The sequence below is a fragment of the Coccinella septempunctata genome, chromosome 1 (assembly GCF_907165205.1).
Source record: "Coccinella septempunctata chromosome 1, icCocSept1.1, whole genome shotgun sequence".
NCBI classification, from domain to species: domain Eukaryota; kingdom Metazoa; phylum Arthropoda; class Insecta; order Coleoptera; family Coccinellidae; genus Coccinella; species Coccinella septempunctata.
The window spans coordinates 3,157,841-3,176,558 of NC_058189.1; the positions used below are offsets into that span (position 1 = coordinate 3,157,841).

At 37.2% G+C, this 18,718-nt stretch overlaps 1 protein-coding gene across 1 annotated transcript in view; it reads left to right on the plus strand.

The window, feature by feature from the left end:
• Positions 1–18,718, plus strand: part of LOC123322580 (kalirin) — a 247,743-nt gene that overhangs the window by 120,621 nt on the left and 108,404 nt on the right. Inside the window, exons 13-19 of the mRNA XM_044910525.1 lie at positions 5,153–5,315; positions 5,603–6,512; positions 9,553–10,111; positions 12,035–12,506; positions 12,569–12,829; positions 15,512–15,753; positions 15,815–15,914. Of these exons, the coding sequence (XP_044766460.1) occupies positions 5,153–5,315; positions 5,603–6,512; positions 9,553–10,111; positions 12,035–12,506; positions 12,569–12,829; positions 15,512–15,753; positions 15,815–15,914 (2,707 nt within the window). The remainder of the gene's footprint in view (positions 1–5,152; positions 5,316–5,602; positions 6,513–9,552; positions 10,112–12,034; positions 12,507–12,568; positions 12,830–15,511; positions 15,754–15,814; positions 15,915–18,718) is intronic.

Here is an 18,718-nt window from a genome sequence, read left to right on the forward strand (position 1 = left end):
TTTCAAAATACTGAAATGCTGATAGTGATTTAATACTTGGTATTTCCACCCCTTGCGTTAATTACAGCTCGGCAACGACGGTTCATACTCAAAATGAGTGATCTTAAAATGTTCTGATCTAATCCTTCCCAGATTTCTCCGAGTTGGATTCCTAAGTCATTAAGAGTAGCTGGATGATTTTCTGAACTTCTCAGCCTTCTATTGAGGTTGTTTCAAACCTGCTCAATCGGATTGAGATCTGGACTTCTTGCTGGCCATTCCATTCGAGAGACTTCAACCTCTTCAAGGAACTCCTGAACGATGCGCGCACGATGGGGTCTGGCATTATCGTCCATAAAAATGAAATTTTCACCAATGTATGGGGCAAATGGCACTACATGCTCTTCAAGAATGTTTCTTATATGCTTATCAGCATTCATAGCTCCATTATCAACGACCACTAGGTCTGTGTGAGCAGTCAAAGATATTCCACCCCATACCATAATCGATCCTCCCCCAAAACCAGTAGTATTCAGGAAATTGCACTGAGCATATCTTTCATGTGGACGTCTGTATACAAGGAAACGTCGATCACAATGATAGAGGCAGAATCTAGACTCATCTGTGAAGAGAACTCTTTCCCAATCGGCCTCTTCCCAATGGATATGCTCTCTCGCAAAATCCAAACGCGCCCTTCGATGGGCTGGGGTAAGAGCTGGGCCTCTTGCCGCGACACGAGGCCTTAAATCATATTCTCTGAGGCGATTTCTTATTGTCTGAGTGCTAATTTGCACCTCATGAGTTTGCTCAAGCTGAATTTGAAGGAGGCGAGCGGTTGCAAACCATTATCTCAACGAAGAAACTCTCAAGTAATGTTCTTGAATGGCAGTTGTAACCCGTGGTCTACCCTGTCATGGTCTTCGGACATTCATGCCTGTCTCCCTGAATCGCTGCAACATTCTGGACACACTTGTATGGGAAACTCCAAACCTTTCTGCAATTCTTGTGTATGTCCACCCTTCTTCTCGCAAAACTACCGCTTGGGCACATTTCTCTTGGGTCAAATTGCGTGTTTCGCGTTGCATAGCGATCGAGTGTAGAAATTCAAACGAAAGAAAAACTATTGATCACTAGAATTGATCGAGAAAAACTGATTTTAGAATGGAGCCAATACATTCAAAATCTGATAATATCATCTTATTTTATTCCTGCTGGGAAAAAACATCTGTATTGAAGAAAACCTTTGGAAGTGAATAACATATGCATGCATTATCCTGATAAAAATAATTATCATTGAGAACACCTTCAGTTCTAGAATAAATTTGAGATTTCCATAATGTGCGTTAATTTTTTTGCGCAGTGTATCTGAAAACTAGCCTTTCAGTTGTCCGAATCATTTCAGAAAATTTAAATATAAAAATGAACATCTCGAAATTCTTCTTGATACGATAATATTTCTCACACAGGGTGATTCAAAAGTAATTATACAGGGTGAGTCTTTGACTCGTACGAATATTTTAACAGTAGATTCTTGAGGTCGAAAGAAACACTGTTTTTCTTTACCATTATGTTCAAATATTATAGATACTACAATTATAACAAGCGTTCAAAAAAATTCGAATTTTGTCATTGGCACTTGACGTTTTGTGTTTAGAAACTTTTGTAATAACATAGTTCACTTGACGACGAATGTTTCTGAAGAATTTTTGAACAATCAAACAATTATAGAACTGTCCACTGCGTTTTCAATGATATCACCGTTGAAACCAATGAAGCGTATACATTTCGTATGTTCAAGTAACTCCCATCGGTTTCGTGCAAATTGACGTTTCTTCATTCCAAGAGTAGAGAGCATAAATTTTGAAAGTAGACATCGATCCGTTCATTATCAGCTATCCACTAATTGGGGTAAAGGAAGTCGTATAGCCTAGATTTTTCTGGAGGTGTAGAACCGGATGAACTGAGTCATTGTATGATGTAGGAAAAGGAAAATCTAATTTGTAGCGGAAAATTATACTTTGATAGGTGGTTACTGGTTAATTATTTTTGAAGAATTAAATAATTATAAGGCGCTGAACACAATACTTCATAAAGATTGTAGAATGAGTTGAACGATAAAGGAGTATTCATATGGGAGCATCGTTCCGGAACCAAAATGAAATTCACATAATAATAAATAAACACGAGTTTGTATTTATTAATTGCACTGTAAGTGGAGATGTTTGTGTCAATAATGGTTGCGAGAATGGACAATTATCGATGTCATCAATAGATATCGTTCACAAAGTATTCCTTCAAAGTTTAAAGGAATATGTCACTTAATATATAAAGCTCTTTCACTGGTTCGAAAAATTTCAACAGATGTTCATCTGATAGTGATAGTGGTTTGAATATTTTCTTGAGTCTGAAGCTTTATTTCATAGATTTACCTGCTCAATTCATGACCCGTTTCTGAGCTCCATTTATCAGAAATCAATCTATTCGATAAACTTAATGACTGGTAATTTCATTTTCTGAGGCTCTAGAATTCCATCAGTTATTTGATTGACAGTTATCAAGACATTGAAAGTGACCTCAGGAACTCAAATAACGACTGTTTATCCATTCGTTAGAGTTATCGAATTCAAAGCTAAATGATGGTTATTGAACGAGTTCATGCTTTTTTGGTGCCGTTTATGAAACAGTCAATTGAGTTTGTCATTAAGACATTCTTTAGACGGCAATTGACACAATACATGAACAGTCTTGTAGTGTAGGTCTAGGACACTAGGACTAGGTAGACTGTTTAATGGAGGAACACTCCTGAACAATCCAAAAATTCGTGGTGCTTCCACTGACCCATTGCAGAAAGCTCCTGAAGCTATCACGATATGAACCTCGGGTAATAGTGGGACTGCTGGCCGCCGCTGCCATCTGTCGTACATTTGTCAAGAACTTCTTCACTAGATGGCTAGACAGGAAATTTTCCTCTGAATGAAGCTCGGGAAGTGGTCTCAGGCAGTCGAGGCTCCTCATTGAGAGACCGTCCTCTATGCATGCCTGCGGTCAAAGAACTCTGGCAGCAAGCAGCTGAGTCTGGTGACTGGAACAATGACTGGCCACTTGTTTAACAAACACTCAAATAGAATGGGACCGACCGGCTGTTCTCTGTGCCGCTGGTGCAGGAGCACTGATGAAACTGTTGAACATATTCTGTTCATCTGCAGCAACCTTGAAGAATCAAGGATGACACACCTAGGAAACACAAAACCCACGATTCCTATGGCGAGAGGAACTCCTCCCTACCGACTTGTGGCATTTTTGTCAGCGTGTCTCAGGGTTTGAGTTTCTCCAACTACAAGGGGACGAACAATGGATCACTAGAAGCCTCAGCTCAGCCCGTTGGGGCACCGCACGTAGAAGAAGAAAGGACTGCTGATTGGATATGGGGAAGTCAGCAGATGAGACATCAGGCTATGTGCATCGGAACAAGAAACATCATAGTATTCAAGTGTCCAGAACTGTCTGGATTACGAACGATGCATTGGGAAGCCAGTTCTAGATCCTCACAAGGTAATATCCAGTGTCCTAAGGATGTCCTCCGGAGATCAATATCATTGACTGTCTTCTTAATGTTAAATAAGTAGGTAATCAAGGTAGCAGAGCAAAAAATTTGCCGTAGTTCTGTAAGGCTGAGCTAAGGCTTACATCCAAGCCAACGACCTCTATTCAATAAAGATGAGATAATCCTTAAAGATTAACAGATTCAGAAGACTATGGTTAGATCATCTCGGTTTGGGATTTCAAATGATCTGTGAATGCTGGATGGTATTGATATTTAATAAGGATTCTCCCATAGAGAAATCTTGTCTCTGGATTCTCTACCTATCCAGGTAGTTTGACTGTTTTCAGTCGAGGAGTGATGGATCTCGCACGACCATATTCCTACTGGGAGTCCTGATATTCGTAGTACCCACAATCAAATGAATACCTATGGTAATCAGTTTTTCATTTACGTAACTTTCAGGTTCTTGCGCGCTCACAATAAACATCGTATTTCGTGCATCAACCGTCTCTGGAGACATCACGCCGCGTCTGAATTATTTTTGCACTATTGTTTAGCGTATCGATGAGTCACAAAAGAAGGAACCGGTTCATCTGAACGATCCGAAAGAGGAGGAACGGAATAAACATATATTTGCCCATCGTCTTGGGAATACCTACCTGCTATTCTTTCTAGGAAACCTCGGTTGCCATTTCGGATTTTTCCGTCTGGAATTATAACATCGCAACGTCTGTCTGATCGCTTTTTATTCCATTACTCACTTTGGAGGAATTTCTGTGCTTGCATGCTCCCCATCGCACACAACTTTTTCCACAGCATCCCACGACCCTAGTTGTATTCAAAGACCATTCCAGTATTGTTCGTTAGATCAAACTCGGTGTAGGGAAATCAGTGGGCCTGTTCCGATATTGCTGTTAGTACTGGCCCGCAATCGAATAACAATAGAACTCGAACGACTGGGCCAATAGGCATCGTTTCTGAAATACTGACAGTACTGTTCAGCAATATCGGAACAGGCCCCTTATCTTCTTTTAATCTACTAATGGATGTTTACAATCACTGCTTTTGTTCTTTTCCTGTATACGGAGGATTAGGGTTCGTTTATCGTGAATAGATACACAGGCATGAGTTGCGCATTTCACTTTTATTTATCGGATTCGCATATAAATACCCAATGCACAAATGGCAATCCGGTGATAGTATACATTGAAAAGTCTTTTTCAAGTTATACTCCATTCACTTTTGTGAAAGCACTTTACGTAGAACCGACAATACAGCGCTGATTCAAATCCCAAAAATGTTTTGACAACCGTTATAACCACAAATTTTCGTACTATATAGTGTGGAATGTGTCAAATTTCCATGACCAACCGAGTGCTTTTAGAAAAGTGAATGGAGTATATATATTTCATCTCGTTTCTTGTGCTAGTTACCCTTCCCACTAGAATTTCATGTTCATGGTTTTCTGATAGTCATCTAGATTTTCAACGAATGTGCAAGAGTGTTTTTGCTTGCTGGTTTCTATTTATACTAAAAACCACAGCGCTGTCATTTTACCGAAATGATCTCAAATAGTTTGGACATGAAGAGAGTGCTTTCTTCGATCTGAAATATGATTTTTTTTTTCAGATCGATTAGTGATATGGATTCAACTGGTTCAGTTTCCGCTGTAGAAGCAGCACTCGACAGACTAACAAAGCAGAGAAGTGATCTGGAAGAATTATGGGCAGCAAGAAAGCTCAGACTGGACCTCTGTTTAAGATTAAGACTTTTCGAGAGAGATGCCCTCGAAGTGAGTACATTATCCCCCTGTTCTACAAAACTTCGTTGATTCTAGAATATTTCCTAGTGTTAACTGGAGCTCTTTTCGAAATCCATTCAAGCTTTGGATAACGATTTATTTTCGTGATCAAAACCAAATTAAAAAATGACAGGTGACATCTGACCACCAGCCGTGTTGTTGACTACAATCATAGTTTGAAATTGAAGAATAAAACGTGAAAAAGTTTTGTTTCCAAAAGGGTTGAAGCTATACATATTTATGAAAACATCTCAGTAAAAATGACAAAAATCTTTCAGGTGTCCTCCCAGCTGGAAATGTGGTCTGAAGAACTCCAGCATAGCGAGCTAACGAGGGACATCTCGAAAGCAGAACAGTTCCTTCGACTTCACAACGAGAGCGTCAGCCAGATGCAGAACACGGTGTACCAAGTACTACAACAGGGTCAAGACCTCATACAAGTCTTCGAAAACTCCGGTCTTTGCGTGATGGCCGACGCTCAATACAACGCACAAACGCGCGTTCAAGTTCTCCTCGAATTTCTTCACGACCGCGAGATGGATCTGGAGGAGATGGCCGAGATGAAGAGGGTGAAATTGGAACAGTGCATCCAATTGGGCCAATTCCAGAATGATGCCAACCAAGTGATCAGCTGGATCAGAAATGGGGAGAGCATGTTGCTGGCCAGCTTCACCATACCAAATAGCCTGTCTGACGCGGAACTACTGAAAAAAGAACACGAACAGTTTCAAGTTGCCATCGAGAAGACACACACCTCTGCTGTTCAAGTCAAATACAGAGCCGACGCTCTCATCAACGCCAATCATTATGATCCACAAAGTATCAGGGAAATATCGGAAGAGGTGACTAAACGTTGGCAGCAACTGGTTAGCTGTGCGGAGGAAAGACACAAGTTGGTGACTGCTAGTCTTAACTTCTATAAGACTGCAGAGCAGGTCTGTTCGGTGCTTGATAGTTTGGAGAGGGAATACAGAAGGGACGAGGACTGGTGCGCAACTGGACAGAGCTCCGATAAGGCCGCATCTATATCGCAGTTGATCAATAAACACCAAGAACAGAAGGAGGCTTTTTTGAAGGCGTGTACATTGGCAAGGAGGACTGGAGAAACCTTCTTGAAATATACCACCAGAAGTTTGCAATTCTACAACTATCCCAACACCACTGGAAATCATGAGACTAGAGTCAAAGGTAGGAAAAATCTTATTTCGAATCTGATATCTTCTCCAAATGTTTGGATTCGGCTGGACTGACAATACTATAATTATTTCCACATAAAAACAATTCATTGCACGAACAAAACGATAAAACAAAAACAACACCCGATATATTTAGGTTGTGCTATTCTTGGAGTAATTCAAGTTTGCATCAAAAAATTTTGCCAAATTTTGACCGCTACAGTTACATCCGCTTCGGAACTAGTGGGACACCCTGTATATCTGTTGACATTTCAGTGAACACATCTAAAGGCAGAAATAATCCAAAAATAAAAAGCTTCATTAACTATAAAAAATTGAAGAGTTATCTCGGGAAAATTGGGGTGATATTTATGAAGGAAATGTGACAAATTTAATGACTAATTCATTTATTCAGATCATACAAATTATATTGAAAAAAACACATATAAGAAAACAATAAAAAAGGAAGCTGTTAAACGAAAATTATGGATTACAGGTTATTTGATAAAGTTAACAAATATATCTATTTGAACATAAAAAATGACCCAAGCAACGAAATGTTTCAAGAAAAATATTCTGAATTGAAAAAAGAAATACAAAAAAGAATTAAAATTGCTGAAATAGAATAATAGAGAAAATTGGTGAAACTAAAAATTCAGTATTCAAAGCTGTATGGGACCAAGTCAAGACTGTTGAACTAAAACGTCAATTAAAAAAATAAACTCTATTTAAAATAGAAAATGAACCAAGCTACGAAATGTTGAAAAAAAAATTCTAAATTGAAAAAAGAAATACAAAAATGAATTAAAATTGCTGAAATCGAATAATAAAGAAAATTGATGAAATTAAAAATGCTGCATGGGACCAGGTCAAAACTGTCGAATTGAAACGTCAATAAAATGCATTAAAATAAATAGAGCAATTACTGAAAACAAAGCTAATATAGCCAATGCATAACTTCAGGATGGGGTACTATAATGCATTCAATGTTGGGTATTATATGAGGATATTAGGACAAGTTAATTGCTTATGGTTGTTTGATTCTCCAGATTCACTAAGGGTAGTTTTCAAGGGTGGAGCTGTATTTTTCCGAACATATTACTTATTTTCGAAAGAAGCTCCGAAAAATATAATATAACAAGAAAAATATGTTCAGAAAAGTGTAACCTTGAGAACTACCCTACAATCAAATAAACAAGAGCAAATTAAGTGTCAAGATATCTTCAAGTAATAGGTACCATTCAGATGCATAATGCTTCTTATGTAGGAAAAAAAAATTAACGTTAGGCGTACATCAAGGTTATAGTTTCCGATTTACCTTAAAGATAATAGGCTAGGTTGTTGTAGGTCTTGTCCTAGTGCTTATGCAGCTTAATGGATAATTGTTTATTGACTTTGAAATATATTTGTGCTTCAATTTTTGAGTAGTAATAGGGAATACTCCTGACGAAAATGATGTATTTTTACGAAATATCTTTGAAACGTCAGATTTTGAAATAACCATTTCAACCGTTTTCCAAAAAAAAATTATTTCAAGTACTTAAGAATGAAAAATAAAAATGGGTATTTAAAATTTAAAGCGTTTCGTTTCTATTGCACAAGTTGGCAACATCGACTGAAATATGCCTTGATAATAAAGGACAACAAATACACTATCTTGATGAGATAAACAAAGATGTCTGTCTATTAAATCTGCGACGAACGAGGAAGGTCGTAAAATTTTATGGGATTTTTATGGCCGGTTGCTGTTGGGGCTCGCCAGTGAGTACTTGCCTTATGATGGCTGTAAATCAACAGCTGTTATTTTATATACAAGCCATTGTTCTTTTTATTTTCTAGTAGGCGCTGATGCCGAATCGTAAACAAGAAACGAAGCAATTTAAATTTTAAAACCTCATATTTGAAGAATGATTTTGAATAGTTTCCGCGGTGAATTTGAAAAAAACATGAATGAAACTCATAATTATTCAGTTTAAACTTGCATATGCTGTGATAACCCAAATTGAGTATAACACATTTGTATGCTCACCTTTACTATATGTTTGTCAACGTACACGAAAAGGGATGATTGAGATATGGATAAAGAGTTTCACCTGTTAGACATCCATACAGCTAGAGTTATCTGTATTATATTTGCGTGACGCGTGGCCAACACAGCGGTCCATATTTATTGTGATGATACAGATAGCCGAAAGCAAATTTTCAGTTGTCATACCAACCACCGATCTTAGTGCTCATTATCAAGAAATTGTATTGATAACTTATTGAACGAATATGCAAGTAGAATTAGATAACCGCAATTTACCCAATTATTCATTAGTCAGATACTTCCTCTGTTTGATATCAGATCCGGAATCGTGAGACAACAATTAAGTTATAATTATTAGAAATCATCAACATTTTTCTTTTGTAATATGTTCTTCACCCGCTACATAATTGGTAAAGTAAATAACTCTGCTATTCTGTCGTTTCATCAAATCTTAATCATATAGATCGTTTATCTCTTCTATTGATTTGCTGTTCATACATTTTTTTTCTACAACAGATTTCAAACATTAAAATACTTCGTAGCCCACCAGATAATAATTTTCACATTCACATACTTCAATATATCAGTTATTTTGTCCTGTTGGTTCATCTATCACTAATAGCAATTTCCAATTTTGGCAAAACTAAATTTAGATCTTAAATGTGATAACTGTAGTGAGTTCTAATTATGCACTCAGTACAAAACAGTTCTACCAATGGAATTTCCTATAAAACTAATATTGCCTGAAAACTCTCATAGACGACCAAATGCACAACTCCCTTACTTACTTTTTGTCAGTTTTTCTTTCTTTTCATCCACACGTGGCTGGCCCACTTTTTAACATTTTCAGTCAACTCCACGTAAATTATAATCTAACAAAATTGTCAGATGGAACATTGTCATGAGAATTAAACTATCTTTAACGACCAAATCTCATCCATTCCTAATCCCTGTCTTCTTCTATCTTCTATCTTGTTAAGCAATCGCAATTGGTGGATGATATTTGATAAAATATTCTTCTCAGGCATCCTGGAAAAGCTGCTGAGTCAGGAGAATAAAGTACTGGAGCATTGGACCCAGAGGAAGAAACGTTTAGACCAGTGTCAGCAGTTTGTCCTTTTCGAAAGATCGGCCAAACAAGCCATCGAATGGATCCACGACACCGGCGAGTGCTATCTGACTACGCATACCATAAATCTCGGAAACAACGTGGAGGAAACGGAGAGTTTACTCAGGGAACACAACGAGTTCAAGAGTACCGCGAAAGAGACCAAAGAAAGGGTGAAATTGCTGATTCAGTTGGCGGACAGTTTAGTCGAGAAGGGACACGCGCACGCGAGTTCCATCAAACAATGGGTGGCCGCGGTGGATAATAGATATAAGGACTTCAGTTCCCGAATGGAACAGTATCGCCAACTGCTCGAGGATACATTGGGTATACAGGGAGGAGAGAGTGAGACTGAGAAAAAAGAATCTTCAGATAGAAATTCGGACCCTAGTTTGGAGTCGAAAGTCAAGGAGGTTGCCGCGAAGGAACTGAAAGAATTGAACGAAGAAAAGAGAAGATCTGCTAGGAGGAAAGAGTGAGTATGGAACGTTTACGAGGATATATTGACAAATTCTCAGCTTACTATAGAACCGAGCAAAATTTCAATGTCGAAATATTGTATTACTCAACTAATTCTCCTCTTAATTCGATACATTTATTACAGCGAACCTGCAACGTCTCTAGACCTTTAAAAAAAACGTTTCTTCTTGCTCTGCAAACCAGACCTCCACAGCTTTTATTACCTCCTCGTTGGAAAAAAATTTACGACCTTTTAAACTTTTTTTCTGTTGGGGAAAGATATGATAGTCGGATGGAGCCAAATCTGGTGAATAAGGGGGGTGCTCTAGTAATTCAAACCCTAAATCACGAATTTTTTTGCATGGCAACATGAGATTTGTGTGCAGGGCGTTGTCCTGCAAAAACAAAACACTTTTGTATAGCTTTCCGCGTCTTTTCTCTTTTATTTTTTCCCGTATAGTGGTCAGTTATGTCGAATAGTAATCTCCGGTTATTGTTCTACCCTTATCCAAAAAATCAATCATGATTACTCCATGGCAATCCCAAAAAACTTTTTTTTCAAGCATTTATTGATCAGCAATCAGAATACAAATTCTATGAGCTAATTTCTTAACAATACTACATGACATAGAAAACATAACATGAAGAGTTTCTCCCCATTGGTAGAATCTCTTAATATTCCATTAGGTCAGTTGGCCATTTCCTTTGCAGTCTTCTCACTTCGTTGTCTCGTATTAAGGGTTGTAGAAGGATATTTGTGTGTACTTCCAATCTAGAGTGGTGGTTTCTACTTCTTGTTTTTATGACATCCTGGACAAAGGGTATTTTCAGATCATCATGGAGTGTTTGGTTGGTGACATACCATGGTGCATTGGCTATCATTCGCAATATCTTGGACTGGCATCTTTGAATGATGGCTATATTTGACTTGCTTGTGCATCCCCAAATTTCAAGTCCATACGCCCAAATTGGAATTATAATAGTTTTGTTCAAAAGAATTTTATTTTCCAATGATAGTTTTGACCTTCTTCCTATTAGTCAATAGATTTCCTTGGTTTTTAAATCTGAAAAAAACTGAAGCAAGAACTTTTGCAGCAGAATTTTGGACACGAAACTTCTTAGGTCTTGGAGAACCAGAGTGTCACCATTCCATCGATTCTTGCTTTGTTTCTGGATCGTAGAAATTTACCCAAGTCCCATCGATAGTAACAATTCGGTTCAAGAACTCTACATCGTTTTCAAATCGAGCACAGATCGAACGCGATGCTTTTACACTTGCACGCCTTTGGTCAACATTCAAACATTTGAGGATCCATTTTGCAGCGATTTTTCTCATGTCCAAATTGACGTGAACTATATGATGAACGCATTCGTATGAAATATTCAGTGCTTCAGATATCCGTCTTAGCCAAAGTCGACGGTCTGATAAAATCATGTCATGAACTGCATCGATATTTTCGGAGACTGACACAGAAACTGGCGTTCCCGATCGGTCATCATCTTCAATGAAAAATTTATCTCTCTTGAAGCTTGCAGTCTAATTTTTCACGGTCGCATACGAAGGACATCGATCACCAAGGATATTAAGCATATCTTCGTAAATCTGCTTACCTCTTAACCCTTTTAAATACAGGTTCTTGATGATGGCTCGATACTAAAATTTTTCGATTTTCACAATTTCGGTGGACATCTTCTTTCTTTTAATTTATTGCGTAACTCTGGTTTACTTTTTTGACCTCAAACTTCACACTGACACTTCTAATTAGTTATTGTTCGTTGCTATGGTAACGCTATTGTATAAAGACCACTTGGTCTTTATACAATGGTAACGCAATATTTTTTTATGCATGGAACTGGTCTAGGCTAACTAGATATCAATACATCCTCGTTTATGTGCAATCAGCATTTCATTCAATTCACTTGTGTATCATCCTTGCAGGTTCATAATGGCCGAACTTCTTCAAACCGAACGGAGCTACGTGAAGGATTTGGAGCTGTGCATTCGTTGTTTCCTCAGCGAGTTGAAATCTCCAAATGCGAACATTCCACCTATCCTCGTCGGCAAAGAGAGCCTCATCTTCGGTAACATCGAGGAAATCTACAATTTCCACAATAACATATTCCTGAGAGAACTGGAAAAATACGAAACTATGCCCGAGGACGTAGGCCATTGTTTCGTCACGTGGGCTCAGAAATTCGACATCTATGTGCATTATTGCAGGAACAAACCCGAGTCGAATAGTTTCTGCGTGCAGCACGGCGGGCCGTTCTTCGAGGAGCTCCAGAAGAAGCACAAGGTTGAACATCCATTATCCGCCTATCTTATAAAACCTGTACAGAGGATCACCAAGTATCAGCTCTTACTTAAAGACTTGCAGTCGTGTTGTCAGGAGGGTCAGGGTGAAATAAAGGTAAAGGATCATTTTTTGAAAATGATACAGATCACTCAAGCATTAACAACTTTCGTTTATAGGATGGCTTGGAGGTTATGCTCAATGTACCAAAGAAGGCCAATGATGCCATGCATTTATCGCTTCTTGAAGGCTGTGATGTTTCGTCGGATAAGTTGGGTGAAGTAGTGTTACAGGACGCTTTCAGTGTATGGGATCCGAAGCAAATAATCAGGAAGGGCAGAGAACGGCATATATTCCTTTTCGAATTATATTTACTCTTCACCAAGGAGGTGAAGGATTCGGCTGGAAAAGTTAAATATATATACAAGAACAAATTGATGGTGAGTAAATTTTAGATTGTATAGTGGCGCATAGTGAGTTGAAGCTTAACAAACATGATTGAGGGTGAAATATACTAACTGACAAAAAAACTACAACACACAGAAGGAGCTGTTTAAATTTTAAATTTTTTTTGGTAAAACATAGATAGTTGTTAAAGCAATCAGTAAATGATTAAAATTTTTTTTAATGAATTTGTTAATAATGTGTTTATCCACCGCGGTTATCTATACACTCCCCAACACGTCTCAGCACTGATGCAAGAAGATGGTCTACTTTTTCTTGAGGGATACTATCCCAAGCTACCTGTACTTCATGTCAAAAGTCCTTGGGGGCTGGGGTAAATTTCCAAGCCTTCTACCCATGATGTCCCAAACATGCTCTATGGGCGAAAGAGGAGGATCTGGGCGGCTATGGCAAAAGATTCACATGGGTCGCTTCAAAAAAGTTTAAACTAACGCTGGCAACATGAGGTCGAGCATTATCTTGCTGAAATATTGGATTCTCAAGCCGGTTAAGGTAAGGGAGAACATATGGCTCCACTATTTCTTGAAGTTAACCCAGCGCTGTCATGTTACCTGAAATAAAGACTAAAAGTGACCTACTTCCGTGTGAAATAGCACCCCATAACATAATACCTACTGTCCGGTGTACATGACGCTCAACATCAAAATGAGGTTCACGTCTTTCTCCTCGACGTCGTCTTACCCTTCTTCGGCCATCATGTGCACCCAAGGAGAATCGAGATTCATCAGAAAAAACGACCTGATGCCATTCCACATTCCATTATGGTCGTTCTCTGCACCACCTGTAATAGAGACCGTCGATGCTCAACCGTGAGAGGTAACACAAGATGGGGTCGATAATGCTGCAGTCCAAAAGACCTTATACGGCGGTAAACCGTTCGGACAGTTACAGGATGGCCTTGTTCCCCTAACCACTCATCAGCCAAAGAATCCAAAGATCGAGTTGTCTCTAATGGCCATAAGTCTTAGACGCCTATCTTGAATTTCAGTTGTGTCCCTTCGACGTCCGGTGCCTACACTTCTTCGATTTTGGGCATTATCAAGCCACGCTTGACAACATCTCATAACAGTAGTTGGATTTCCGTTCGTACTGTTAGCGATTTCTCGAAATGACAACCCCGCCTCCCGTAAACCAATAATTCGACCTCTTTCAAATTCACTTAGCTGGAGATAAATTCCGCGTACACGTGCTCTAGGCATTTTAACAACAACTAAATATCGACATTGAATCTCCTCAAAGAGCTGGTTTGTTGTAAAATTTAAAAAATTTGCAAAAACGACTAAAATATTCAAGTAACAAAATGTTTATTTTAAAAGTCCCTCACGATTTTTCTTCCAAATTTTAAACATTTACTCCTCGCTATACTATCTATGTTTTACAAAAAAAAAAATTAAATTTAAACAGCTCCTTGTGAGTGTTGCAGTTTCTTTGTCAGTTAGTATACATTAAAGAAGCATTAATATTACATAATTCTACAGGGTGTTTTCAAAGGTGAGGTTTTTTTGACAGAAGGTAGAACTCGTCAAAATAAATCGTTAAACCAAAAATTGTCTATATAAAATATCCAAAATGGCTGAGATACAACCCCTAGAATTTCGACAAAATTTGAATTTTTAGTATGGGACTGTGGAAGGTGACTCCAGCATCGCAAAAACTAAAAACTAAACAAAACATAAACATATGGCTAGACAATGAATGATTCAGTACCAAATTCATCGGATTAGATGAATCTGGTTACTTTTGGGAAAATCATGATTGTTGTATCGTGCAATTTAGCGTGAAAAAAAAATGTAGAAAAAAGAGGCAGTTCCTCAAAAATGCTTATGTTGGTTATGTTGAAAAAGTGATATGATGTTTCCCTATTTCATCCCATTTTTACGACGATAGTTGGAATGTTCGTACAAGAGTTGTGATGCCCATTGTGAAAAATTCGTGAATAATTTAGACGAATTTTATTCATTGAAATTCAATCTGGGAGGATTTTGTTCCAGAGATTTGGAGTGAACACCCTAAGTTTCAGAAACAACGAATTTTTTTGGTGAGATTTTGAAGTATTATTCTATTTTTGACACTTGTGTCCTATGTATCTTCTGTCAGTTGGTATCCTAAGTTTCCATTTTTATTACCACGTAAATATCGAACGAGCCAATATCCTAAACGAAACCACATGGTCGAATCAGAAGGTAAATTTTTCCCACTGCTTTGCGATAATTCAGCTAACAAACGGTCTAGGGTCGTATTAGGATCTATTTCATTGATCACTTTAAATTTTTTTCTTCAACTTTGAAAGTTTTGTATAGGTGATTTTTGGTGAAAAGCTTTATTTTGACCAGCTCTACTTTCTGTTGAAAAAAAGCCTCACCTTCAAATACACCCTGTATATGTCTTGTAGAGATAAAACACAAAAATGAATAATACATAAACGAACTAAGCTTGTACAGATAAAATCCTTTACAAACGAAATATCAAAATGCATAATAAATAAATAAATAAGCAAGTACACATACAGTGTCAAAATGTTGACGCAAAAAGAAGACACGAAATCATGTTTTTCAAAAAGAAAAGAACTCTTCTATCGTACAGAAGGCGTTGCTGACTAATATGTCCTCCAATCCCTGTATATTTAGGAAATAAGTTTTGGTTTCTCTTTTTTTTAGACTTCAGAGCTTGGGGTCACAGAGCACATGGAGGGAGATGAATGCAAGTTTGCCGTCTGGACTGGTAGAGCTCCTATTTCCGATTACAGAATTGTTTTGCGGGCATCTTCTCTGGAGACTAAACAACTATGGGTTAAAAAACTCAGGGAGGTTATACAAGAAACATATTTCAGTGGGGCTCTACCTCTGTCGTTACCGAAGAGCCCTGCTAAGTTGAAACCTCATAGTCAGAGGTCTAGCAGGTATGTAGAGGCATTATCTTCCATCTCGATTGTTATTTTTCATCGGAATTATACTTTCCAGAGATTTGGAGGAATGCATCTCGTTGGACGAAAGCGTAGAGAATTTGGACAGGAATTCTTTGACGTCCTTCGGATCCGGCAACACTACAGACTCCGATAAAGTGAGTACTTTTCTTTTCACTTGAAGATCAAATTTGGTTTCTGAAATTTTCATGAAAGGTCATGGGACCATTTGACCTAATTCGCACCAAAGAGTAGTAAACGGCAGAGAAGCCAAAAAACTCTCGAAAAGTGATGCCAAACAAACATAAATCTAAGACAACTCCTTACGAAATCTCAGAATTTTATCAACTGCCAAACATCGTTTCATTTTTCAAGGAACAAGAGTCAACTCTTTATTAATATATTTGAGGTATTACGATATCGTTCTTATTATTATCAAAAAAGAGCACATAAAGGAAGAGAATGTTGATTGCAATTAATATTATTGAACATAAAGGTCAAAAACGACTTGGTTTTCTTCCAAATTTCAAACATAAATATAATGCAATTACAATTATGGGTTGATTGAGCAAATTTTTTCGAATTGAAAACTTGAAGTATGTTTAAAAAAAAATAGTGTTCAGCTTCAAATACCCTGAAAATATCACTAGATTTTAAAGTTTACTTTTGAGTTGAGTTTGGGCGTTGAGTTTAAGAGTAGTTTATACCAGGGGACTTTCTCGCCATCCGTATAAGGGGGGGGGAAGACTACCAGAATGTGGGGTGTTGCCAGGACACTTGTACGATAAGTAGAAGTTACGAATATTACAATAGTTTCCAAGTTGGTCGAAAAGATTGCAACACTTAACGAACGTGTTTTTTCAATTTCACCAGGATACGAATTGTAGCCAATGGCTGGACTTTTCCGGAAATTTATTCATGTGGAAATTCATAGAAGGGATAATTTCATCTCGGAAAGTTAATAACATGAATGAATATTTGTTCTTCAATGAAAAAAAAAATTTTTTCCGTTCGACAAATAATGAAATTTCTGACTTTCCGAGATGTCCTACAGATTGAATTGAATTTTAATGAAAACCCCATATAAATTAGTGATTTCTGACGTAAGATATTCATTTTCTCTTTTTGACTGACCACTAGAACGGTGTAGACCGCTCTCAATACTCAATAATACAAAATCGATATATATATATATATATATATATATATATATATATATATATATATATATTTACATCTCCGAACATTATGGCTTCAGACCATAGACCAACCATTATGGCGTCACCTAGAAAGAGACGACCTATGTCGGTTTTGATTCGTGTATATTCAACCAAAACGACCAATTATACTCCCTGTCTACGAAGAATAGCGTACGATGAAAAATGAATATACGAATTTTCAACATCTGGCGTATGTTATGGCTTCAGTATAAGTTCATAACATTGTGGCGTCAAATATACGCTTTTTGTACAAAAAGATAACATTACGGACTCATGTAAATGGCGTTTAATTCCCTCACAGCGTTGCCAGAGAGATTGCTATTCCGACAATTATGAGGTAGATTTTACAGCTTCGTTTCCAGTTCGAATTGAATATTCACGTGTCTAGTTGAGTTCGTTATCCATCTGGTCAGGATCGCGATCTTATAAATTATAAATTATTATAAAAATGGACCAGAAAGAATCCTCTAGTACTTCAGTATAAAAATCTATGGTTACTGGAATATAGAATCGAATTTTTGAACTTTTTCTACTTTGTTATCCAAAATAATTAATTTTGTGAAAACTACTCGACCTGAAATATTCAACTGATATTTTTTCGAAAGCCGGTGCTGATCATTTTATGAAAAAATTATCTACTTAAAATACCTATAAAGTTTGCATAATACAACTATTCTGGAGTGTAAATGGAAAAAGCTGCTAGATAAATGATTTCTGAGTTTAAATTCAGTTCTGAATTAGTAGGAATATTTTCGGTATGAGATAAGCATATTTCTGCTGATTTATTTTCACAGTTTTCGTGTCGTATGTATGAATGTACCGGATATGAAAAACACTGTATGTAAAAACTCGAAAGTGCGTTTTTATGAAGATTCAAGATTGAAAAGATTTCTTTGTGGATATTCATGATTTGTCCACATCCAAAATTCGTTCTGATTTTTTCAAAGCCATAAGTTTTTGAAATATGAAGTGTGCTTTTTATTTGTGCTCGATATACTAACGGCCGTTTTCAATAAACGTACCTATATCCATTGTTTCAGCTACTGAAGATAGACACTACATCTGATTTCGTTTCTATGATCTATCTGTAGATATTTTTTAGAATGGTTACCAATGGTTACTAATCGTCAGTAAGTGAAACGATGGATAAATAGTTTTATCGAAAACGGCCGTTAGTTTCCTACAACTAGTATACGATAGTTCAATCAGAGGAAAGACCCATCTCATGGAATTTGACTGTTTCGTCTGAAAGATTTAGTGGAAAATACCTTTACTTAGCACGCTCAGAGAAAATACTGACAAAATTTTATACAGTTTTGTTTTTCAATTATAGATTTTGATATATCGCAACAGCTATCTCGTTTCGATAGTGAGTGAGTTCTATCTTTGGTTCCTTGTTTTTCAGTATTATGAGTTGAAATGTATTATTTTGAATACTAACTGAGTTTATTTATTTAATTTTGAACCACTGGTGCCGATATCGCTGCTGTTTGTTGTTTATTTTCATATGCTTTCGATACAGTTCTCTCTAAAAATTTCACACTTTCTTTATTCAAGATCGCTTATGCATAACTTAAATTTCGATCTCTTGATGAACCAACATTTTTGTTTATGAAGATTTAGTGGCTAGTAGGTACTGCTGATGACAGTTTTTTTCCAATTTCTACTCTATTCAACTGTCTACCAAGTGAGATGTCTGAAATACTCGAATTGTATATGGAATTGAATCGAAACTATTATAA